This window comes from Pangasianodon hypophthalmus, chromosome 14, assembly GCF_027358585.1.
Source record: "Pangasianodon hypophthalmus isolate fPanHyp1 chromosome 14, fPanHyp1.pri, whole genome shotgun sequence".
Taxonomy (NCBI): Eukaryota; Metazoa; Chordata; class Actinopteri; order Siluriformes; family Pangasiidae; genus Pangasianodon; species Pangasianodon hypophthalmus.
In genome coordinates, this window is record NC_069723.1 from 20,055,014 (window position 1) to 20,081,436 (window position 26,423).

General features: G+C 38.2%; 1 protein-coding gene across 3 annotated transcripts in view; it reads left to right on the top strand.

Moving 5' to 3' along the window:
* Positions 1-9,597: 9,597 nt before the first annotated feature.
* The window catches only part of rxfp2b (relaxin family peptide receptor 2b), a 38,652-nt gene continuing 21,826 nt past the window's right edge, over positions 9,598-26,423 (top strand). For 2 of the 3 annotated variants that reach the window (XM_026934610.3, XM_026934614.3), the window contains exons 1-6: positions 9,598-9,865; positions 17,881-18,024; positions 20,169-20,246; positions 20,519-20,624; positions 23,397-23,468; positions 26,292-26,363. In XM_026934610.3, coding sequence (XP_026790411.2) covers positions 9,772-9,865; positions 17,881-18,024; positions 20,169-20,246; positions 20,519-20,624; positions 23,397-23,468; positions 26,292-26,363 — 566 coding nt within the window. In that variant the 5' untranslated portion in view covers positions 9,598-9,771. The remainder of the gene's footprint in view (positions 9,866-17,880; positions 18,025-20,168; positions 20,247-20,518; positions 20,625-23,396; positions 23,469-26,291; positions 26,364-26,423) is intronic. The other variant, XM_026934611.3, reaches the window with a different exon arrangement.

Consider the following 26,423-nt stretch of genomic DNA (forward strand, 5'->3'; position numbering starts at 1 on the left):
TGTCTGCATCTGTTTCACAAAATGCCTTCATTCAAATCAAGAGGCTGCAGTAGGTGATTTTTTTGAAAAATGCAGGTACATTAAGCAAAACACATCATACCAAGACTTCTTATTTCTTTCGTATTCAGAGCCTGGTTATAAACAACACACTGCTGTGTCACATACAGTACATAATGTACATAATGTTTAATATCCAAAGCTATAGCTAGTGCTTAGATTTGTTGAGGCACTACTGAAAGATGGAGCATTGTAATTATTTATTAGTTGTTCATGCTGAATAATTCATCACAAGACAAAGCATTCTGTTCAGACGTGTTTATTTAGCTCTTTATCAGACCAGCTCCAGGACCAGAAACTGAAAGTCCAACCGTGCCAGATGAGCATAGATTATCTCCCATCAGTGTATTCTGATTTATATAATGAAAGGAATCTTTAAACAGATAAAGTCACTACAGGATACACATCCACTTTATAGTATTTCTAAACATTTTTTTAGCTTTAAACCCTCTCTAAACACTTACAGGAAACCACAGCACTGTGTCAATATTATTACTTAAACACAGAAAAGATTTCACTCTGAATCTTCACACATTATAGATCTCTTAAGATGGTGACACTGTACTTTTTTAAGAGATTCATGATCATAACATTCTTGTTTCTTCCAAAGTTTAGCTTGGCTCAGCTGCCGTGGGTTGCCACAAACCGCTCACACTGTCCCAGACCTCCTCAGAGAGGAATATTTATGAATAGACCCATCTGGGGAAAAATTTCAAAATAACTAGTGAATTCATAGTACACCATTACTGAAGTATAGTGTATTATATGTATCATTGAGTTCTTATAGTTATTAGCTTGTCTGACTGGTCACTTTAAATCAAACCTCAACAACTCAAAAACAAGTAGCCTATAAATAATGTCAAGCCTAATATGTTCTGTCAGTGAAAAGTTCAGGAATAAAAAGTAATAAAAGTTATACATTTATAATTGCACTATCCGGTGTCACCTAGATGAGGATGGGTTCCCTTTTGAGCCTGGTTCCTGTCAAGGTTTCTTCCTCATATCATCTCAGGGAGTTTTTCCTTGCCGCCATCGCCTCTGGCTTGCTCATTAGGGATAAATTCATAAATTTAAAATTTATATCCTGAATTTTTATATTTCTGTAAAGCTGCTTTGTGATAGTGTCCATTGTTAAAAGTGCTGTACAAGTAGAAAAAAAAGTTCCAATAAATATAATATTGTACACATTTACATAACAAACCTAATATTTAAATATTGGGAGTCTGTGAAATTTATTTTACAGTTAGTAAAGTTGTTTCTGGCTCCAAAATGTTTGAGAACCCCTGCTCTACTCTGTCTATCAGTGGAAAGGGACCACCTTAATTCTATCGCAAATGAAATAAAATAATAGATACATAATATTAGATATAATTAGATATAATATCTAACTGAAAGCATGTATGCATGCAAGGTGGACCAACAAGGTAGTTGCAGTAAGTGTACACAGTGTTGAAAATCCCAGCAAGGGCCAGTAAATATATAGGTGTATACAGTATGCCAGATATGTAAACAATAAAAAAAAGACAGGGAGTGTTGTTATAGGAAAATATTCAGTGATGAATGACAATGGAACATATATTAGCTGAGTTTGGCTGGGCATTAATGCATTGGATAAAAAAAAACACAGTTGATGATTGGGGACAAACCAAACCAAGGACGAACCAAGGACCCTGGAGCCGTGACGCAGCAGCACTACCCGCTCTGCCACCATGCCAACTGCAATTTCAAAAAATGTCACCTTTCAGCTAGTGAAAGCGGCAGCATACAATAAGTGTAAATTATCCACTGAAAAGCGGATGATGAGAATGTGTGGCAGCCACATATTTAAATTAGCTCTCTTTGTGCTGCATGTATAGTTACAATGAATGTAAATTATGTTGTAAGTTTAGTTATAGAACTATTATGTAGCTTAAGATTCCATTGTGTGTGATATACAGCATCTCTCCCCATCTGTCTCACAGTTTGCCCAAATTCTGCACCATTAATGAAAATTTGTTATATTTGAGACCTAAATACTCTGGAAATAGTTGGGTCATAAACTTGCAAATTTGAGAATGTTCTCTATTTCCTTGGCTGAGTTAGAAAATGGAAAATATCTCGCATACAAAGCCCTTTCTGACCTGAGTTAGAGTCTATATTCAAAACATATTTTCCCTCTTATTTCTGCTGTAGCCCATGGGTTTCTGCATGTGTCATGGGAGATTAAAGACTAAATATCTTCTCATAAACAGAAAAACTTGTGGATGTGAGATAAATTCTAAAAAAAAAAATGCAGGAGGCAGAAGTCTCCAATCATTTCAGTACAGAAACCAACAACCTTCAGACATCTTTTGTATTCACTCACCCACCCTCTCCGCAATGCCAAAAAATGAGAGGAAAGGGGGGACTTAGGGATCAAGGAAATAGAGAAGCAGAGTAGCAGAAGTTGAGATGCACTTTTTAGAAGGATAATACAGTACACTGCCTACGCAAAAGACTCAATACCAGTACCAGAGCTAGTACCAGTTTTGTTTGCTACATTATCAGCAATTTTTTCCTGCATTGTTACTTTCCCTACTCAAAGTAATCAGGAGGAAGCCATGTCACAGTTTTATCATTCATTATAAATTCTCAAATCCATTTTTCTGGAAATTTTGCCTTAGCCACTTAAATAGGAACACCTGTCCACCTGTTCAGCACTCTTTACCAACGTGGTGTGCAGAAAAGCATCTCAGAACAAACATGCATAACCTTGAGGCAGAACAGCAGAAGATCACATCAGGTTCCACTCATGTCAAGAACAGGAATCTGAGAATACAGTGGGAACAGGCTCACCGAAAAAGGACAGTTGAACATTGGAAAAAGACCAGGTGATGTTCTTCCAGTCTTTAACTGTCTAGTTTCATTACCCACTGTAGCCTCATATCCCTGTTCTTGGCATCCACCTGAACCATTTGAGTGCTGTTGCAACATACATGCTTTTGGCTTTGTTTTACAAACAGGACACTACACCATACCCAGGAAAGGCGGATACTTGTTTAGACATTCACAATTGAGTTTGCCAGTTCCTTCCAGTTGGGAGGGAATAAAATACAATAATCTGCGGACTGCATGTTCTGTAAGTGATGAATAATATTTTGCACATATTTAAATATGGCACATGCTGGAGAGTCCGTATAAAACATCTCCGGGCAGAGTGACCACTTTTCCAGCCTCATTTGTTAAACAGGCTCTTTATTTACCTAATGTCATCTTTTCAGAAAGCCTAGATGAGTTAAGAAAGTTGAGAAAGTTTCTAGATTATTGCAGTGAAATACTGTATATTTATGTTTTCATGATGTAGAGCTGTCAAAGTCTGTGATAGGCACAAAAACCCAATTTTGGTCAGAACACTTTTTGTTTCATCAGTTTTGGATGCTTACCATTGCTTAGCAAGTGTTTTTAGCATATATTATGTATTAAATTGTCTTAGAGGCCCTTGGGGGACTAGTGGTTATGCCACAGTGCTCTCACTGCTGCAGCCAGGGAACCAACCTCAGCCACTGGGGTTGTATACGACAGTGCGCTCTCAGTGCCAGTCCCAAGCCCGGATAAAATTGGGGAGGGTTTTGTCAGGAAGGGCATCTGGTGTAAAACTGTGCCAAATCAAATATGCGGACCAATGATCCACTGTGGCGACCACTAAAAGGAGCAGCTGAAAGAGGAACAACAACGAAATATATTGTCTTAAATGTTGTTTTTATGCTTCCTTACGTTGTGGGTTTACCTGCTGTATCCAGTTTTTGACTTGCACTAGGCTACAATGCAAAACAATGTGTAATTTTAAATTACATTGTTCAGAAATGTAATATTATACATAAATGTTACAATGTTCAAAATGTATATTAAAAGCTAATATGTTAAAAATACTGAATATGTAAAAGCCTAGTACATTTTAAAAAGTGCACTGTTACATATGACCGCAGTTTCTGAGGTTGGATCCCTGGCCGGGACTCAAACCTGGGCTGCAGCAGTGAGAGTGCTGTGGCTTGACTTCCCCAGTCCAAAGACATGCACTGTAGGCTGATGTCCAAATTGTCCATAGTGTATGAATGGGTGTGTGATTGTGCCCTGCGATGGGTTGGCACCCCAGGGTGTCCCCCACCTTGTGACCCTGGTATAGGCTCCAGGCTCCCCCGCAACCCTGTGTAGGATAAGCGGTATGGAAAAGGGTGGATGGACAAACTGGGCAGCATGTTGGCACAGCAGGTAGTGCTCCTACCTCTACGGTCCCTGGTCTGCTCCACTGCATGTTCACCTCGTGTCTATGTGGGTTTCCTCTGGGTTTCCTCCGTTTTCACCCAAAAACATGCATGTAGGTGGACTGGCTACTCTAAATTGGCCCTAGGTTTGCATTTGAGTGGACATGGTGCTTTCAGATGGACTGGCTTCCTATTTAGGGTAGATTCCTGTGTTTTAGAGTTCTCAGAAGAGGATCCTGGTAATGCACTATTGAACCTTTTATCTTCTAAGAGTGTACAGTGTTCACGTCACAGAAACACATACCATGCATTCTATTTCAGGTTGGCCTTTACACTTAAAAAAAAAAAAACTCTTAACAAAAAAAAAACACTTTAAATCTAGAACCTTAAAGTGTTCTTTAGGTCTTTAGGGGAGGAGGTTCTTCACAGTAGTTACAGTTTGTTTTATGCCATCACTGATTGGTTGTTAGAATAACAAGGTTCATAAGAAGCTAATTATTCAAACAATAATTTAACAAAAAGTGACATTTTGGAGAAATAGTGTTTTTTCTTACTTATTAATTTTTTAATGATCTATTTTGGGAGATTTCTTCACAGTCGTTTCAGTTCATCCCCCAGTACAGGCCACAATAAGTGTCTGCTGCATCCTGAGCAATCCTTTTATTAGATTCTCCGTCATGCCCTAAATTCAATAAAGGACTTGTGACTGGACAGTTATTAAGTTTCATTGTGGCACACATGCTGCATTTTTTTGGACTAATGTGTAGTATTTGGGTCTGCCACATTTAAAGTGATGCAAAGTGCAGTGCAATAGCTGAGCTTACACAAATACAGCATTTTATTTGTTTTAGTACAACTCCATTGATATTGCCAGATATCTGAACCCACTGCCAATCCAGAAGCCTGCACCAATTCACAGTCCAATCCTGTCCAGACATTATCTCACTCTCACTCACCTGCCTATTGAAGACACCTGTTTCCTGTTAAGTCTCATTTACTTCTGTGTATTCATACCAGATCATCTGCCATCTGTCTTTACATCTGTCTCGCCTTTTCAGGCTGTGTGTCTGTGCACTGGCTTCTCAGTTTGTTATCTTTTCAGTTTTTTTTTCTGTCCTTAAATTTTGATGTTGATTTCCCCGCATCACTCTGTTAGCCTGACATTCAACTTCTACCTGCTGATGCTTATAGTACATCCATCTGCTTCTATTTAATGGCTGTTATTATTTTCAATGAAGAGATGTAGCTTGGGTTGTTTTGGGGTTTGAACCCTCCTGAAATATTTTAGAACAGTTCCAAATACAGTGAATACTATATTTATTCTGGTGGTTAACATAAAACAGTGCAGCTGTTTATCCATGCATCCATTTTCCATACCGCTTAACTTACACAGGATCAAGGGGAGCCAGGAGCCTATTCCAGGGACACCCTGGAGGTGGTGGCAACCCATCACAGGACATAATTGCACCTACACACATACCCATTGAGGAAACCGGAGCACCTGGAGGAAACCCTCAAAGCACGGTGAGAACATGCAAACTCCACGCACACAGGGCGGAGGCAGGAATCAAACCCCCAACTCCGGAGGTGCGAGGCAACAGCGCTACCCACCCCTCCCCACTCCAGCCCCATTTAATCATTTTGAGTGACATTTCAGACATTTCAAATGTCATAAGTGATGTTATTTCATATGCCTTTTAAAATTATAAATAAGACAAGATTGGCTGATGGTGTATTATGCCTTAAATAATTAAATGATAATAATACTGTCTGATATCCACCCAAATTACATAAACATGACACACTTATCAATATAATTGTACAGATCATACACTGAAATTTATTTTCTCATCCCTCCTGAAATTCATTTCTGGATTCACCACTGAAGCAATGTGAAATCAATCTCTATACAATTGTTATATTCAAAAAAGAAAAATTATAATAATATATTATTATAAAAAATAATATTACAGTGGCTCGTACAACTTGGCAGGGGGGGAAATGGACCTTGAAGGGTAATATAAAAGCTCCTTATTTTCTATCTTAGAGTTTTCACTGTAAACTATGGATGTAGCCTGCACAGGGATGCTCACATAAAATACAGCCAAAACTAACCACAGAAAATAATATAAAAACAATAAAATACAATGTTTCTCTTTGTGTCACGCAAGCTTTGTGTTCTGGCATATGGCTAGTGGTACAGATATTCGGATCAAGCCCCTTGCAGAGAACATTTTTAAAATATGAAGCTTTTTCACTATGCCCAGAGATGCTGCTTTTGAGCATACATCAGTAAAAGTAGAGCAACTTTAACCCCCACCTAACTGATAGATGCAATATCCAGAAAAAAATGAGCTCACTAGCCAACTGTTTAGCCATTGCTAATGGTTGTTGCTTAGAATGATTAGCTAAGGTACATTTTTCAGTTTCCTGTAACATTTAGATGGAAGTGAATTGCTGCTGCTACTGTTGAATTCTTGACAAGCCCAAGCACAGAAATGTATAATCTACACTGGACACGAGGCAGGAATGCACCCTGCCTGAGAGGCCAGTCCATAGCAGGACACCATGCACACACACACACACACACACAAATATATAGAGGGTAATATATAGTCACCAATCCACCCACCAGGATGTTTTCTTCGGAGATGGGAGGAAACCGAAGAACCCAGAGAAATCCCACGCAGATACGGGGACAACATGGAGAGCAACCGAAGCTCCAGATTGAACCATGCACCCTGAAACTGTGAGGTTCAGATCAAATTACTAAAATGATCAAATATTACTAGAAAGGGGTGACTAGAAGGTACATAATGTAGCAGTTTCATATAGTCACGACCGTATGCTTCATACACTAAATAGAAGCCTATAGTTATAAGTTGTACTTGATTCTCAGCAAAAGCAAATAACATTTTTAGAAATGATAGAAAAGATATTGCTTAGCATTGCTTCCGTAAATAAACCATTCAAGAAGCTGAACTCTGTTTTGTGAGTCAAGGTCTTTGGATTTGGTTTGCCCTAATCTGTAGCTGCAGAGGTGAAGATAAGCCACTCCTGCATCACAAGAGACTCCTGCTAGCCAAGTTCTCAGGACCAAAGCCAACCCAAAGCAATTCCTGAAGCAGGCTGAGTCAGTTGTGCCTCACTGAAGAGGATCTTGTTTAACGACGGTGCTCAGGTTGAGTCTCCAGACTCAGGTGCACTCATGCTACATCTGTTCTCAGGGAGCCACCTGAAGGCCATATAAATTATACTTATTATAAACACCAGCCAAGAGAGCACTTATGCAGCACTAGAGTGAAAGGGCATGAGCTCAAAGCCCCTCTGGAGTCTGTCTGTGAAGTGGCCGGCTACTTGACTGCAGTTCTTTCTGTCACTTTTTTTTTTTAAAGCAAAATTCCATTTTTAAATGATTAACCGACATGTATCACATGTATAGTATTAACTATAACTACAGACCTGATGGTAAAGAATGACTGGTCGTCACTGCAGTAGGCTAAGAAAAGCAGGGAAAATTAAGCCCTGGATTATAATTAAATTAAGTACTATAAGTTTTACATACAGAAATGTGTTCTGAATAGAAAAAATACATCTTTTTACTCAGAATGTGCAACATCAACAAGGTGTTATTGTAAAAAACGATATATTCAATCATTAAAAATATCAGTCCAGAACAAGTGTGAATTTTTTTTTAAATAGTTTATAAGACAGCAGCCAGATGCTCTTGCAGTGAGTATTCTAAAACATGTAGTTCCAAAAAAAAAAAAAACAGAAAGAAAGAAATTGTGAAGAAAATGCTAAAAGTGTAGGAGGAAAATGATTTGATGACATAATTGGCAGGATTTTATGGAAAGCTACATTTCCATTGTCGTTATTCCAGATAACGGAATACTGTCACTGGGTGTCTCTGCAGTACCAACATCAGCTTTCTCTAAATTCTGATTCTGATTGGTTTAGTGTAGTAAAGAGGAGGAGTTTTCTTTATCTACTTTATCTTATTGAACAACATAATCACCTGTTGCTCATGTTTAATCCGTCTGCATGTTTTATTTAATATGTTTGAGTGTGTTTAATGTGCAAGCACACAGCTTGCAGGTTCCTGTGTAAAGTGTGTAAAGTTTGTAAACAGTATTTCTTCCTGATTGGTTAAGTTGTCTCGCGGCTCATTCCTCCAACACCACTCCAACACCAGCGCTAACTCAAAACTAACAGCGCTAACAGGCACTAACTCAAAAAGTAAACAACTGTTTTGTGTGAGTTTGTGTTTTAAGGTTATTATCCTGATTACCTGTGCTCAAAGTGACTCTAATCTGAGGTGCAGTTTTCTAATTTTTGACCTTCAAAATATCATTAAAGAGGATTTTAATAAATCTTTGCTAGGTATGAATAGTGAAATTTTACATATAGAAAACTAGCCAACATTAACACACATCAGCTTGGGGCAAGCTATCACAAAGGCTTTGCTGTCACATGTGACAACCTGCCCTGGCATAATGATGACTGTTTCTGGTATTAAATATTATTGTAAATTGATAATTATAAAATTATACTTTGCGTATAGTATACTATATAAAATACTTATATGTTATATACTATGTGTTAAACTATATATGTTTGGTCTTGAATTTGACATTTTAACAAATTCAATATTTACACTGACTTCTTATGTGTTGAAAAATCCAGTGTGCCAACTTACCCACTGATGGGGCAAATTGTCACCAGTGCACACCCTTTACTTAACTGTGCAGCACTTTACTGTAATAGGATATTTACGGAATAAAGAACAGGCCGTGTGGTTATATGAAAATAAGCCACGCTGGGGTGATACAAGCTTCATATGAAGTGTGTTATTTTTGTATAGCAGCCGTGGAGTGTATTGTTCCACTTATACCTCAGCAGTTTGACAACTCTGACAGTGTTTAAGTTATTATTGAATGACATTGTGCACAGTGACAGTGTTGTGGAAAGTGTGGAGGCAAGTTATTTATCACTGAAGTTATAGCAGCAGTAAACACACTGTCTCTCACCAGCCGCTTCTCGGATGGGTTTGTTACTTGGAGTTATTATGGAGACAATTAATGGGAAATTTACTCTGGTTGGGAAAGATAATAAGAAAAATAATAGAGTGGAGTGCGTTTGTGACACTTTGCCCTATGTCTCCTCTCATCCCTGCGCTCTTGACGTTACTTAATTACCGTAAAGCTCAGGATAGATGCGTCTCACCACTGTGCGTGCGTGTGCGCGTGTGCGCGCGAGTGTGTGTGTGTGAGAGTGTGTGTGTGTGTGTGTGTGTGTGCGTGTGTGTGTAGCCAGGGCGAGGTGTTCAGAGTCAGTCAGTCACTTCTGTGGCTGTGGTGTCAGTACTCTCTCCAGGACATGCTGCGTGCGGCTCATGGCATGGGGCTGACAGAAGACTCGGGGTGTTTGGTGAGACGCGCAGGAGGTGTGTGTGAAGCTGAGGTGTGAGTGGGGCTCTGTGCACACAGCCACCATGAGCTCAGTCAGTCCGCGCGCAGGATATTCCCTCTGCTTGGATATTATTTCACTGGTGCTGTCTCTCCTCGTGTTCATGTCCACAGTCAGAGGTAAGACCATGCACTGTGTGTGTGTGTGTGTGTGTGTGTGTGAGGAATAAGGGTTAAAAATACTATTCTTTATTATCAGTGATTAAAAAAAGAAATTAATAATAATAATAATAATAATAATACATGATCAATATAAGGATAAATATAATGATAATAAATATATTTCGATAAAAAAAGAATAGATAGAAAGATAGAAATTGTAATAATAATAATAATAATAATAATAATAATAATAATAACATCAACAACAACAACAAAAACACCAACAGGAAGAAGAAAAACAAATCTGTTAAACAACACATTAATAATCATAATTGTTTTATTTATTATTGTTAATTAGTATTATTCTTTGTTGTGCATAGATTGCTTTATTATTATTATTATTATTATTATTATTATTATTATTATTAATAATAATAATAATAATAATATTATGGCAAATAGAATCTACTTAATTGACTTTAACTAAGCTAAACACCTGAAAATCACATTTGACCTGAACTGTTTGCTCGAGTTAAACATTAAATAATAATTGTCATTTTCTTGATTTTAGCTTAAATTGTTGGACAATAATAATAATAATAATAATAATAATAATAACAATAATAATGCTTATTTCTCACATCTACACAGTCTCACTTTGTATCTATATTTGATCATGTTAGTGAAACTCATCTTGTGTGTGTGTGTGTGTGTGTGTGTGTCAGTGTGTGTGTGAGTTTTAAAAGTTCAGCGTTTACATGAGAAAGGAAATGAAGCAGAACCCTTTTTGCCCAGTCTTAAAATGCCAAAAATATAGAGGCACCAGAAGATGGATGGAAATTATCTCTGACTGGTCTATAGACCTTATCTTTGCTCCCAGATGTGCAATAGAGTAACGCACCACTGCATGCTTCTCTAAATAATGATTGATTCTTTCCCACTACAGTTTAGCTGTGATTTAGTGCTGCCTTGGTGTGAGCTGAAAATTCATTTAAAAGGAAAATTTGATCTCCAGCTGTGGTCGAACTAATGCACCCTGAGGTCTGGCATAGTAGAAAACCATTCACACACTGGATTGTTTATTCAGATTTAATGCACCAGTCAGTGCTTAATGGGAAATAAAATCATTGTCAGATGCTAAACCATAATAAAAGTAGTAAAATAGTAAAAAAAAAAAAATAAACTCCATTTTTCCATTAGACATAACATCGCTATATGAAGGTAACACGAAGACAACGCAGCAATTTGAGGAAAGAGAGAGATTTGCATTTCTAGACAGAGTAGAACGCTAACCTTGAGCTTCATTTTGTTCTCAAAAAATGCCACTTGTGACAAAAAAAATGAAGCTAGAATGATGAAGGTGGCCGTGACTTTGGCAGCCAGAGATGTCACAAGATTTGAAATAAATGTGAGTGTGTGTTCCAACTCAAATGCATGAACACACGATCCATTGTGTTCGCCACATGATCCACAGATAATCCACATCAGGCTGGAGCCTGACGTACTCGAGTTGAGCTGAAACTAAGCTCCTCAAGGTATTAGCCTTTTACATGCATGTTTTTCAACGAAATATTTTGGACGTAAAGCGCACTTATCTTAAGACTCTTACACCTGATCTATCTGGTGCCTCTGAAGGTTTCTTTCTTCATGTCATCTCAGGGAGACATTCCTTGCCTCTGGCTTGCTCATCCAGATTTCTCTTTGTCTGTTGTCTGTTGTTAAAAGTGGTATGCAAATATAATTAAATTCAAATTAGAATAAAAAAAAAAGGATGGAGAATGAGGGCACTGGCTGGACCCTTAAAAAAACAAGAACGACTTTCACCTTTCCCTTAACAGGTAGGAGACAGGTGATAGTCATTGGCCATTGTATATTCAATTATTTAAGGCTTTTCCACAAATAGTTAAAACTCTCTAACAAGAGACTTGATGAGAAAGACAATGTTTGCTGATCGAAAATGTACAACTGAGGAGTTGCTCAAAAAGAATGTCATAACTTTGCACATTTATAGCTATGAAGTGGAAGCCATTTCTCAGGGTTAGAAGTGATGTGCTTACAGTGCATCATGGGTAATGCTTAAGGTTTCATGGTCAGCAAGACAACACCATATGAAGGATTAAAAATAAGGACATCTTGTTAGAACAGATTGTATGCGTTCCATCATTTTGTGACATGTCATAAAAAAAGGCTGACATCCTTGTAATAAAGTTGGAAATAACAAGGACAACTACACAACCTGAGAAAAGGCTTCAAGGGTTCGTCGGAAGGTCGGTAGTTCTAGTGTTGAATGGAAACTTTTCCGAGAAGAGGACTACAGATGCGATATCTACCAGTGATATCTACAAATAGCCCTTGTGGCTGGCTGCTGGTTGGACATCTGAGAGAAGTCCAACTAAACAGGAGCAACTTATAGCTGATCGAACATCAAGATAAACTGATTAAACAGTTGAAATGAAAACCTGCAGCCACAGCAGTCTTTCGCAGGACACCTTCATGAGCCGTTTATGGTAATAGGTAGAACCTTTTTAAGTATTTGAAAGCCTTTGTATTGTCAGTATCACTGATAAAACTTTACAGAACACGGAGAGAACCGAATAGAGCGAATTAGTCTTATCGAAAGATGGAGCAGGTACAGGTGATAATGACCAGGCGATGCCAGGCCAAACCTGGAGCCTACAGGAACCATTAAGGAGTCATCCAGGACATGATGTGTGATGTCCTAGAGTTGGGACTTCCCTGCGTTTCATGATTTGTGCTATGAATCTGGAGACAAGGCACTCTGGGTCACAGCTGAGAAGAGTCATAATAAGAACGATTGATGAAAATTCACTGTGTCAGTTATGGTCACTCTTTGGCCCTGGTGAGGTAATTTCCAGCAGACTTTAGTTACTGCCATAATCTAACACATCTGATATATTTCACAACCTTCAGTAGCATCTGAATACTCGAGCCATGTGCACTGTTGCTGAGCTCTGCAGGGTGGTGGATGTTCATGGATTGCATTGGTGTAGAGCAGGCGTTTTCAACCTTTTTTGGTCACTAACCCCATTTTAAGGGCTTAATATTCTTGTGACCTCAAAAGACTTTGCAACTAGCATATGGGTTCTTTATATTTACATATTTAACAGTGCTTTTTTAAATCACTTTGTGTAAGAGTTCTTATACAAAGTGATTCATAGAAGCACCATCATCAAATATTGAAATAACAACTGCAGGCATTCAGAGTCTAATGAGAGGCCTGGGCTTGTGCATTGCACTGCAGCATATCAAAGTCAGGCTTTGTTGTTGAAAGTGAGCTACATCTCAGCTGTTACATCCAATCTAGATCGGAACATTGATTTGATGATCATTTGTGCATGAAGCCAATTTTACACCAAAATAACTGGGCCCTAGTGGGGCATTCATTTATGTGTTTTCTTGTGCTGGTTTAGTAAATATATTGTGCAAATATAAATGTAAATATTATAAATATACAGTTTATATGATCACATTGTACAGGTATATGATCACATAAAATTTGTTAATCCAAAGAGATTTTCATTTCTACAGTCTGGTGAATTTTAACCGACACTAGAGTAGTGCTGCTGCTGCAGCAGGCTACAGACTGAAATATCACTCATGTGGTGTTTAGATTGTGGGCATTCACTGCAAAATATAGCATGAATATTGTTTCTAGCTAAAAACCATGACCTTGCCTGCAAGGCTTCTGTGCTGCCAGTGTCAGGTGTAAAAGGACACTTCGATTAACCTGAGAGCGCACTGGACACAATGCTGCTGGAGTTTGGTTTAAAATGGGCTTAAAGCGAAAGAGTTTTAATTGTGACTTAGTGGTTAGCACGTCTGCCTTATTTTTCCAGGGTTGGGGGTTCAACTCCCGCCTCCACAATGTGTGTGCGGAGCTAGCATGTTCTCCCCGAGCTTCAGGGGTTTCCTCCAGGTACTCCAGTTTCCTCCCCAGTCCAAAGACATGCATTGTAGGCTGCTTAGCATTTCCAAATTGTCTGTAGCATGTGAGTGTGTGCAATTTTGCCCAGCAGTGGGGTGTCACGCCTACCTTTTGCCCTGAGTTCCCTGGGATAGGCTTCAGGCTTCCTTATGTAGGATAAGCAGTATGGAAAATGGATAGATAGACGGAAAATATTCCATAAATCAAGTTTATGTGCAAGGAGCTACAATATGGTTGGTAAAAAATCTCCTCAAGCGACCTGACATGTTATGTGTGATTATGGTATGATGGGAGTCCATAAATTCTCCCCAGAAATCAACCTTATTAATATTATGAGTATACACATTTAATGAAATGCTTTTTGCTTCATTTCGTCTTGGAAAAAAAAATTAGGGTCAATGGTCAGTGGCACCTTGGGGGATTTTAAACTTCCTGTCATTAAGGCCAAACCCTACCAATTACGCACCTTCGCATGAAAAGAAGAACTTCTCCTCCCCCGAAAGGAGTTTCATCACTGTCACATTATATTCATTTGTTACATTTGGCTGAATTAATCAGGTCATCCAGCTCAGGCAGTGTTTCCCAATCTGGCCCTCAGGGACACTCTAGACAGCCCACATTTAGGGAAACACTATACTAAAGGGCAGTCTCTGGTGTTAAAATCCAAAGGATGAGGCAGAGACACACCATGTGACTTACTGTCACAGTAGTGCCAAAGGGGTGCTGAACTACATTACTACCCATCAGCCCCAGCACATCACATGTTCTAACCACTATCACCCGTGTCTCATTTCACCTTGATTAATACCACTATATAAGTTCTAGTTTCTCAGTACCTCATTGTCATGCTTTTGTTGTTGTCGTGTGTATGTGTTGATGTGTGTGCTACAGCCTCATTCATAGTCTGCATGTTTTCACCTTGTATCCATTGCTTAGGTGTATGCTTCTTGGTTTCACTGTTTTGTCTGATTTGCACTTTATACAATAAAAAGCTGCACTTGCATCCACCGCCTCTACAAATCCCTGACACTTACTAAGAGGAACGAGGAGAAAGTCTGTATTGACTGGCTTCAAACTTCAGACATGCTTTGTAAATCTTAAGCTAAACTTTGATTTATTTCAAAGTTTAAGAATTTGTAATTGAATTAAAAAAAGGAGTTGTATTATTAACACTTTTTTATTATACACATGGTCTCAATGCAGTTTTACAGCCACAGTATCAAAAGCAAAAAGGTGAGGAATAACTCCCTAAGAGGAGAAATCACGAGAGGAAAATGTATCGGAGGGAGTTCATCCTCCTCTGGCTGACACTAAGAAGATTAGAAGTTATTTTAAGTCTAGTTTACATAGAATATAGTTAGTAATATAACAATTACTAACAGTTAATATAACAGTTTCTGGTACTAATAACTAGTACCAGAATACTAAAGAAATATCATGAAATACAGTCAACAAAAACTTCTAACTTCAAACATCTTGAAGTTTAATTACAGAGCTAAAATTTTTGCTGTTTAGTTTCATTGGATTTACTGAATGATCGATAATAATTATGGAATATTGTTTAAGATGAATAACTGAATAATAAGAAGAGACCTGTAATTGAATGTATGCAGAGAAAGGTTTGATTGTAAAGGCTGCTTTCTACACATTTGTATTTATCTCAACAACTCTGGGTTTTAACATTTATAGATATTTTTTTGGATGGTGAGTGCTTTGGAAGCAAAAAAAAACTTACTGCTGACTGAGAAATTGATGCAGGACTAGTTCAGAATGAAAATACTTGGTATTTGCCGCCTGGACTGCAGTGACTATCAGGCGGTTAAATCAATATAGAAAGTGAATTTAATTGCATCGTGTTACATGTACTGTATTTATATTGTACAAACCATACTTTCCTGTTACCTGTGTATATGCAAGTTCTTTTGCTGGCTCTTATGTAAGGAATAAAGCACAATGGTGTGTGCTGTCATAGGAAAATAATCAGTGACAGGGTGGTGTGATTCAGCCCAACATGAAGTACAGTTACTGTTACCACCTTGAAGTGTTTTATTCCTCTTATATCACAGCAATTTGCCAATGAATACAATTTTTAATTTATTAATGGAGGACATGTTATACCTTTTAAACATCTATGGTTACATTTCATTTTGTGGAACGTCTGAGAGATGATTTAGTTCTTGCTATCACTTAAGTTTTAGCAGCTATAAACAGTCGTTCCCTCACCAGCCTCTCTCTGGAAGTTTATAACGCAAAAAATTCAGCTTGTCATGTTACCAAGAAACCTGAAAGTGTAAACTCGTCTGTGCTGAACATTTTCCCATGATACAAAACTGTAACACACTGTTACAAAGTGCTGACACTGGAGGCTAGAATAATAAAAGTAATGTATCAGAATAAGCAGATTATTGTAAACCTGTGATTAGTCTTATGGCCAGAACTACCGTCAGTGCTGCTCTTATAGAACATTAATTAACACTGATAGAATGTATCAGTGCTGTGGTATAAGTTTCATTATAAGGCTAAAGTGAAGGAAAAGTAAAAATTCCAATACACTTGTTGGACATGACCAGTAAAGCTTTAACTTGCTTTAAAGTTCGGGTGAGGAATAATTCTGGAATACACATATGATGAGAATCAGGTGTGTCTTGTATCTGATTTGGAAATGCACCTAGGAGTCCCAGGAGTAAGGAGCTTCTGGCAGGTCTAGTTTGATCAGATCCAGGAAAGCTGGCCCACTTCCTGATGTCTACTTTTAGCCCTCATATTGATTTATGATAATAATCACATTGCTTTTACCATCTCTGGGATATAATGCATGCTATAAAACATTAAATTAAAATGACAGGATAAATTCATTTACTTGGATACTATCCACCTCTCTGGAAGATGTAAGAAATATGACTTTAGTTCTTTCCTGTTTTGTCTTTGTTCTTGCTTGATATTAATTTCAAGTTACAAATTTCTAATATGTGCCTGCAGTGAAAATTCATACTATCTATCAAGCCTTGAGGAAATGTGCTATTTATTTTCTCGTCTTGTCTTTAGCCATAGTTGATGGTAATTTCTCGGTGCAAATTTCTAATAAGATCACGTAATTAAAATTTTCCAGAGTTAAGGAAATACAACCTTTACTTTCCTTTGTTCCTCTCTCTCTCTCTCTCTCTCTCTGTCTCTCTCACATGCTCTTTCACACCAACACACGTTTTTGGGAGGTCAGACGAAACCAGAGAACCAGAATATTGATATAAATATTACTAGACAGGATATGTGTGCTCCATATCATGAGTACATCACCATATTCTATGACCAAGAGTCCAAAAGAGTATAATTAGCCCTGCTATCTAGGACAAAGAATTGCGTTTTTCCCTCTAACTCTAGATTTACAGCCTTTAGCATATGCCTTTATCTAGAAAAGCTTGCAGAAGTGGTTTGTAGTCTCTATCAAAAACATATCCTCAGGGCTAGGTCACTAGGTTAGGGAGAAGGATAAAGAATACTACTGAGCTAAAGCGCTAAAAGAGGAGGTTAGTACAGCATGAAAAGTAAACACAAAAGTCAAGGTTTAAATACCTTTAAAACTGCATTGAGTCTCCCATGTACAGTGACAGCTTTATAAGGAAATCCAGTCTCTGTAGGCCCCAGACAAGCTGAGTAATGTTTTTATCTGAAAAGTGGTCTATAGTCTGGTACTTAATATCGTACTTTCTTTAATGGCATAGATTTTTTTCTGTAACGTTTAAAACTATTAATTAGAGATAGGGAGAAGGGAAATTCGTCATCCAGATAGCACGACAAATTATACTCTCACGGACTCCCGGGGATGGGCTCCTGGTGATATGGGGAAAAACTTGATATGGGGCAGGATCGCCACTGAGAAGCCGGGATATCCTGTTTTTCATCTATATCTCTATCAAAATTCCAAATTTATTAATTTGCTTGAGCTTGATTAAATAATGAAATAATTTCAATGAAAATGATTATTTAGTGTGTGAATCTTAAGTGACATTGTAAATGTTTATGTAAATGAGCATGTGTGTGTATGTGTGTGTGTGTGTGTGTATGTGTGTGTGTGTGTGTTTCTTGGCAGCAGGGCTTGGTAGCACATGGTCAGCATCTGAGATCTGCCCACTCGGCCACTTCCCGTGTGGAAATGTGAGTGTGTGTCTGCCTCAGGTGCTGCACTGTAATGGCCAAGAGGACTGTCCTAACGGAGCTGATGAGGAGCACTGTGGTCAGTGCGCGCACACACACACACACACACACGCTTTCCTACTCTATCTCACACTCCATATTGCTGGTCAGGGATGATGAACTATATGTCTGTAAGTGTGTGCAGCAACTTTTATGTGAAAACCTCAGTGGATTGACCTGGAACAAGTGTGTTCCTTAATGGAATACTCCAGAGTATTTTTTTTTATTTTATTTATTTTTTAACCTTTTTTTAAAAATATTATTAATATTATCTATCATATCTGCAGCATATAGAAAAATACCACATATACATTTCACTGTACTGCGATCATTCATTTGCCATTTCAAAATGAAAAATTGGAAAACAAGGAAATTACTTTTTAATATTTTTGTCTTGGCACACACTAAAATAACAAATTCATTTTTTTTCATAAAAATATTTTTAAAAATTAAAATGGAAGTACATTATGATAACAATGGGATCAACACGCAGAAATAAATTTTGGGTGATTAAAATATTTTTTAATCCTTCTGAGTTTTTCATCCGCAAGGTCATCCTCCTTTACCATCACCCTCTTGCTGTTTTTTTAAAAGTACGTAGTGTTCCATACTAGCAGTACATTAGGCACTAATGGCAATCGTTAATCTACCCAGAAATTGCTGATACACATCTGGGTCGTTCAAGATCGCTCATTAATTTTAGAATCAAAATGAATCTCAGATGATGAAAAACAAAAAAAAGAATTAATACAAGAGCTTTGCGTAACATTTGTTGTTTTATAATGAAACAATGTTTTGAACATCTTGTTAGCAATTTTTTTTCTTTCAACTGCAAAATAAAAAACGAATGAACGCAATGTACATGGATCAGATAGGAATGTTATTTGTTAAAATTTTTTTAAAATTTTGTTAAAATTCCCTTATAATGGAAGTCTAAGGGCAGTTGTTAAATAACCACAATAAACATTAAGGCAAATTGTGTCTTTTTTGTAAAGCTTTCATGATTGATTGATTGATTGAATGATTGATTGATTGATCGATTGATTGATTGCCAAGCTCTAGTCCAATTGACCATGCCTGCTGCCAAACTGACATTGTACCTTGCACCATTGGTGAGCCCACTAAATGTCTCCATGTCACTGAGCCTGACTGGGTTACGTAGGTGGCCGGTCACCAGACACTTGCCTGTGGACATCACCCCCAGCTCAGGGGTGGGTCCCGGTAACCCCAATCTGAGCAGGGTACCCTTAGTAATTTTTATATCTTTCACAGGAATCTTTAGGATCTCTCTTTGTCTGAGAGTCTTTGACTCTTACCTTAAATTTGTTCACTTAGGGTGGCCCTATTACGAGCATTAAGCTCCAAGAGACATAGCGCTGGATTTCACCAAAGTACGCAAGCCCATTGACCACACGAAGCTCTAAATTTTGGGGTCTTTTGCCAATTTCCATTCATTATCTAACTCTCCCCATTCATATCATAGATAGCAACCAGGGAGGGTGAAGGCTAATAAATGCTTCCTCCAAGACACATGAAGCGAACACATATTCTCAAATTGCTATTCATGCTATGTCACGATGCAGCGTAACACACTCTGAGGAAAGTGCTATCTGCCCTCTTCAACATACATAAGCTCAAGATTCAAACTCACTGTCTCCCATTGCACCACTCGGAAGATATCTTTCAAAGATGGACTACTTTTCCAAAGGGAAGAATCTGGTTATATATTGCCAACATGGCCACTACCAACATAGTAGCTCAAAGTAAAACTGAAATACGTTTTTTTTTTTTTTATGGTTTTGCGCCAATTTTGAAAAAGATGGATAAAATTTCACAATTACAGCTGTTGTAAAATGTTCCCTATTGTCTATCTTATCATAAGACATTCACTATTAGTAATGGTTGTAGTTTTAAATTCACCAGATATAATCCCATATTTTAAACATTTACTGACTAATCTCAATTACTGCCCTTAGACTTCTATTATATTTCTGAACACGACCATGTGTCAGTGCTCTTGAAAAACATAATAAAGCTAGACCAAAATTAGGCAGAATCTCTAAGGTCTTGACAACCATATTGCACTCAGAGTGTTTTTGTGTAGATGTGGGTGTGTCTGACCTTTCCTGCATGGACAGCTTGACAACTCTGCACCAATTTGCTAATCCTCTCTGTGTTCTGTAGGAGATAACAGTGGCTGGGCCAATTTTTTCGACAGGACCATTCAAATACCGCTCCCACGTGATCTGTCCACAGACTGCTGTAAGAGTACACCTAATCTCATTTACATGTTTTACTGCTATCTCAGAGGCAGTCAGGATCAATTGATTCAGTCTGAGGTTCTTGACATGACTGTGTAGTGTATTAACTTTGTGTAGAAATTTGTATATACTAAAGAAGAAAAAAAGAAGAAAATGCAATTCAATCAATATGTTTGTGGGTTTTTTTTCAAAACTTTATTTTCATTCTTCTTGTCTTTTGCCTTCACCTTTCTGGTCTCTCTCTCTCTCTCTATCTATCTATCTTGTACACAGTTCTGCAGCAGTACCCCGATCGCTGTCAGTGCATTGAGCTGGAGCTTCAGTGTGTGCGCATCAGTTTGAATTCCGTGCCGCACGTCTCACCCAATGTGACTTCTCTGTATGTACTTTTCATTGTCAATTTGTATCAGCCTGCAGGCACTCACTGCAATTTCCTGACAGTCCCACTTAGGTTGTATCTGCAGCTGATATTTATTTACAGCTCCACTCAGGTACTGCAGTAGCTGATGGGCAGGTTTCAATTCTGGACCTGACTGCCGTGGTACTGTTTCCACAGTTGCTGATAAGGACTCCAGACTAATCTTAACTCTAGACATACAGACAGACAGCTGATTCACCAAAGGCCGGAGGGACAAAAAACATATCACATTTGTGAGTTATTAAAACTGAGTCAAATTCAGGTATTAGTAATTTGAGAAAGTCATCAAACACAAGCCTGGTTTTGAGAATAGCTCTTCAGGGCATTTATAGACTCCTCACAAAACATAGATGAAGGATTCTAGTCATAATCCACTCTGTATAACATTTGCGCACTACAAGATCAAGGAGCAGCATTGCCAATTCTTTTCAGGGGAAATGCACGCTCAAAAAGTTGTCAGATGATGTAATAGACTAATTTGCATACTAATTGAATTGTCATGCTCTTTTGCATATCAATACGTGTTGTGTGAAAAAGGAAGATTTTTTGAAAACACTTGGTAGTGAGTAATCAAGAAATAGACACCGAAGGAAAGAAAAGGAAGTTATGCATTTTGTAGCATTTTGCAACTATTTTGTAGCATCATTATTTTGTGAGAACAGTACTTCAGTGTTATTACGTACCTAATTCGTAAGTGGCATCATTTATTAATTGCACTGTCATTGATAAATTGACCCATTTTGTCTTGCTAAGACTTGTATCTTGTTTGGAGTGTATAGTGCTTATACAACATGGTAGATAAAGAATTTCCAAAACGCAAGACTATATAGTCTTCAGAACAAGGTTATCATGTTATCAATTGTGCTTATCCCAGAAGATTTTCATTTTCCTCAGCTGAACATAACAAGTCTATTATTTGGATAATGTTGTTTTGACAACTGATGGATTTTAAGCGTCTGATACAATTTAAGGTATTAGAGAGCACCAACACAGGCAATAAAACACTAAAAGCTATTTATGCTAATAGAGAGTTTTTAATTCGCTACCAATCTCTTGGCATATTGAGGAATTCTGTGGGTCATAGGAGCAATTGGCATTGTTTCTCACTGGAAAGGTGCTCAGTGCCAAGCTGGAGTTCACACTTGTTCAGGTATATCTGGAAAAGTCACAATAGAGGTGTTTGTAAAAGGGCACAGACAAACCAGTAAAATAATAGAATTATAGGAATAATAGAAATATTAGAAGAGGTCCATTGGCAACAAACAAGACCGCATGACAATAAATTAGCACTTTCCTGAGGAATATTAGAAGATTTAGAACAGCATTTCACCACATGTCACATAAATCACATATATCACCAGGACCAGCTCCATCTAGCCCTTTGAGTGAACAATGTAGGCTGCAATGTAATGATGGTAGAGCCTCCAAAACACAATGTTTTTGATGAGAAGAGTCTCAGAAGGGGGCCATTGGAGATTGAATGGCAGAACCTAGTATCGCCAGGGGCCACTGAGCATGATAAAATGGCATGTTAGGGTGGAGCCTTTGGCATGAAGAGCCTACCTTTCATGAAGACCATGGTGAAAATATATAATGTCCAAAGTTGTACAGGGAGCAATTTCACTCACCTGTGGCCTGGGCTAGGAGTCGATCGCAGAAGTTTTTTTGCATTTCATTCCAGCTCTCATCATTACAGACTCTCAGGGTGCCATCTGGCTTTTGCATGATGATTTGGGACAGGGACTAGTGAATTCTTTTATTATTCCCAGTGTCTGCATTTTACCTGCTCAAGTGCCAGTTCCTAAGCCTCGGGCATGGGGCCTCATTACCATACCTTATGTGGTAATTCATCGGCTGCATTGGGGTAGGAGTGGTCATAAAGATCTCCCTGTACAGCTCTTTTAACTGCTGGGCTAGAAGGTTAACTGGCAACTGGCACTATGCCTTTGGAATTATTAGGAATGGGCATGTTTGATGAGCAAGGGCGTAAAAGGAACTAGCATTTTACATCACCCAAGACATTTCAGTAAAATGTCACACAGTTGTGTTGGAATAATACAGTGCATATTCAGAATAGACATTGCCTGAGAAAATCTGACTAATACTCAAAGTTCAAATAACTGAGATTCACCTCTGTTTTGGGCAAAGTCCACCTTACAATGTGCACAATTTCAGCACTGAGTCCTCATTATGTATGTTAACGGCAACACTGAATATGGCCTGACCTACAACAGACAGACATACCAACGAATAAATACTCTAATAGGTTTTGGCACAGATGACGTTCCTTGGTCCATGCTATTGGTTTACCAGCATATTATACCAGCATATTATAAATAAGTTTATAATGGCAACTTGGCTATTGTCCACTTCTCTATTTCAACCTCAAATATCAGAGTTTACCAGTCATCCTGGCTATTTTCACCCAGTATGCACAAGAGCATACAATACTGCTGGTTGCAACAAACTGCTAGAAGTTATACAGCACTGTTGTGATACAATGAAAGATCTTCCTAAGGAGGTACAGAAGGCTCTGGCTCTTTTTGCATCAGTATTCAATGCCAATTCACACTGGGTGTCAAACAGAAATGATCAAACTTGAATTTCTCAGGACATAAGCCCAATTTGTGCAAGTACTCATTAGCAGTAAAAAAAAACACCATACCCTTTCATGTTGTGAAGGAAACGTCTGGATGGCTTACCTCTCACTGCTGCTTTTTTGTTCTTCCACAGGTCTCTTAAGAGCAATGAGATTCGAGTATTACCAGAAAATGCTTTTAGTAGATACACAGAACTTCAAAGACTGTAAGTCCCTACAAGTCGTTTAAAACTTTCATTTTCCTGTTGCTTTACCAAAACTGATCATTCATACCAAACCAGTAGTAGCAGATTCTGACACAATCCAACCTCAAAATGCTGTACAAATTATTAATATCTGCATGCGAGGTGCAAAATTATGTAAGTTTGGAAAGGAGGAGAAGCCTGTCCAAATCTTTAAATCATTTTTGGTAAAAAAAAAAAAAATCTTTAATCAGCATAGATAATGTCTTTCAGTACCTTCAGTACCTACTTTATAAGTAAAATTACTATGATATTAAAAAAAGATTCAGTTCAGAGTGAACTGAGTGAGTTTTTTTATACCACTAAATTAATTTTGAATTCAATTTCTAAATTATAACCATCTTAGCTGAATTGAAAGATTTGAAAAAAGTTCCACTGGGGCAGGATAGAGCAACAAATGCAGGGCCATACACTCCACTACTGACAAAATGTGTTAATGATATGTCAACAAGATTTCTGTTCTGTTGGTTACTTCTATTTTTAACCCACTTTTTCTCCTAAGGTTTTGCAAAGTATCATTGTGTATTAGTCATTCAGCTCCAAGCATTGTTTCTTATTTCCTCTTCCTTGTATTATGGTTTTGACCCTTGCCAGCTCGACCTAGTTATGGATTATGGATATGTCCACTCTCACCCTGTCTGCCTGTGTTTTGACCTCTGCCTGATGTGCTGATTGTCATTCTCAGGTTGCTCCAAATAAACAGTCATTAAGTATGCATTTGAGACCTGTACCTCTCTCTCTCTCTCACACACACATTAGAGAATATGCAAGGATGCAGTCAGTCACAGTGAAGCATGAGATGCTGCCAGCATATAGCAGTCCAGTGTTTCCAAATCGCTCCAAATATCTCAGGACAGTCTGTCAACTCTGCAAAACACCTTGTGCTACCAGGAGAATGTCCTTTCAATTTATGTCTTTGTTTGACTCAATGGAATGTTCTGTTGTGCGCCCTTGAGCATACTAGCTCCACCTTGTAGTCGTGATATATACAAGATACACTACCTGAAAGGGAGAGAAAGGGTTAAGTTCATGCTGTCCTGGGTTACCAATAAAGCACATGAATGAATGAATGAATGAATGAATGAATGAGAACTCATTAGTGGACACCCTGGAGATGATACATTTGTTAGCCGCGCCCCTCAAGGAGTTTACTGTTAACAGGGAGAGTTGTTATTAATAATTATCATGCAAGGGCAGCATGGTGGTAATGTTGCCACCTCAAAGTTCCAGCGTCCCAGGTTCAAGTCTGAGCGTGGGTTAATGTTTGTCCTGAGTGTCACATGTTCTCTGTGCTCTGGATATCACTGTTCATCTGAATCCTTCACCTGTCTGCTCCACTTCCAGACCCCTATTTGTTCCTAGCCATGTCTTTACTTTGCAAAGTTGTGCAAAGCAAAGAGAGGTGTCCCATAAACGTCTCCTGGAGCTGTGTCTTGTTTTGTTCTCCAGCAGTAGTTGTCACATCAGTGGGCCCTCCAGCAGACATCGACGTCCAAGCCAATTCCTTCACCTGACTACAGATTCCCATCCTCTCACAGTCTTGGTGTTGCCTTTCTGTGTCCTCCGCTTGTGGACACTGATGCCATTCCAAGCACTCCAAGCGCAGTCTCAACTGTTGAGCTTTGCTTCCTGGTTTTGACCTGTTGCCTGTTTGACCTAGGTCTGGATTATGGATATGCCTAATCTCACCATGCCTGCCTTTGTTTTGAATCTTACCAGCTGTCCTGACTAAGCTTTTTGGATTGCCCTGAATAAACCTGCTTTGACTACACACGTACAGGATGCACCTCTCTCTGTTACACCTGCATGTAATAATAACTGCCTCCTAATGATGAGGTTTATTAGCATGGTGTCCCCATGCCAAAAGAACAGATTGCTAATTGCTGATTAGCTCCATTTGATGCCAAAGCTGTTTAATTATAGAAAGGTTAAGTAGCATACTTCCCAAAAGTCTGAGTAACCATAAAATGTCAGTGTATGTTAACAAGCTGGTTGCACATTTTAGAGCAGCACTAATAAGTCAATAATGTTGAGTAGCAGCCAATAGCCCTGCTGGCCTGATTTCAACTGAACAGGTTTGACTGAGTAAAGGAAATAGTGAAAAGACGGTACTGAACAATTCCCTATCTGGCTATAATGGAGAGGAATCTTACTTTTCTTGCCTCTAGTGTGCAAAGAGACAAATCACAGGCATGCAGGTATCACTGTGTTAATCATTTCTCTTATGCTTTGTAATTCTTTACTTAATGGTTACATACTAAATCACACAGAATCACACAGAAAGTCCCATTTTGGTGAGAAACTATTTTGACTCACTTTAATAACTATATTTTAAATGGAAATGGTACAATGCAACAATTTATGTCACTAGGCTGTACTCTGTGACCAGCTAATGATGTGCTGCTAGTTAAAAAATAATTCATTATAAAGTAAGTGATATGCCTTTTTACCACATTATCATTATTTACCACGTGTGTGTGCGTGTGCGTGCGTCCATTACATAAATGATCCAGGAGACTGACTTTACTAAATTTTCTTGCAAGTTCAAACTTGTATACATCAGTAAAATAATGAATCAAGTTCATCAAGCTTAATTTATCTACACTACAGTCTCATTAAGTACAATGGCCGTGTTCTCGGTTGCATTTACTTACAGTGAAGTGTTAAACTCATGGCCGGTTTAACAAATGCAACATCTGGTAGTAATTATTGAAGAACTTTAATAATAAAAGTGCTTTCATTGAGATAAGCCTATTATCACCGGGGTTTTGTTGTTGTGTGTTTCAGATTTCTTCAGGATAACTGCATAAGCTCTGTGTCTGATCGGGCTTTTAATGGATTATTCAAATTGCAGAAACTGTGAGTATTTCTGTTAAGAAATGTCACTGGCTTCCAGTTGCTGAAAGGTCACATTTTTAG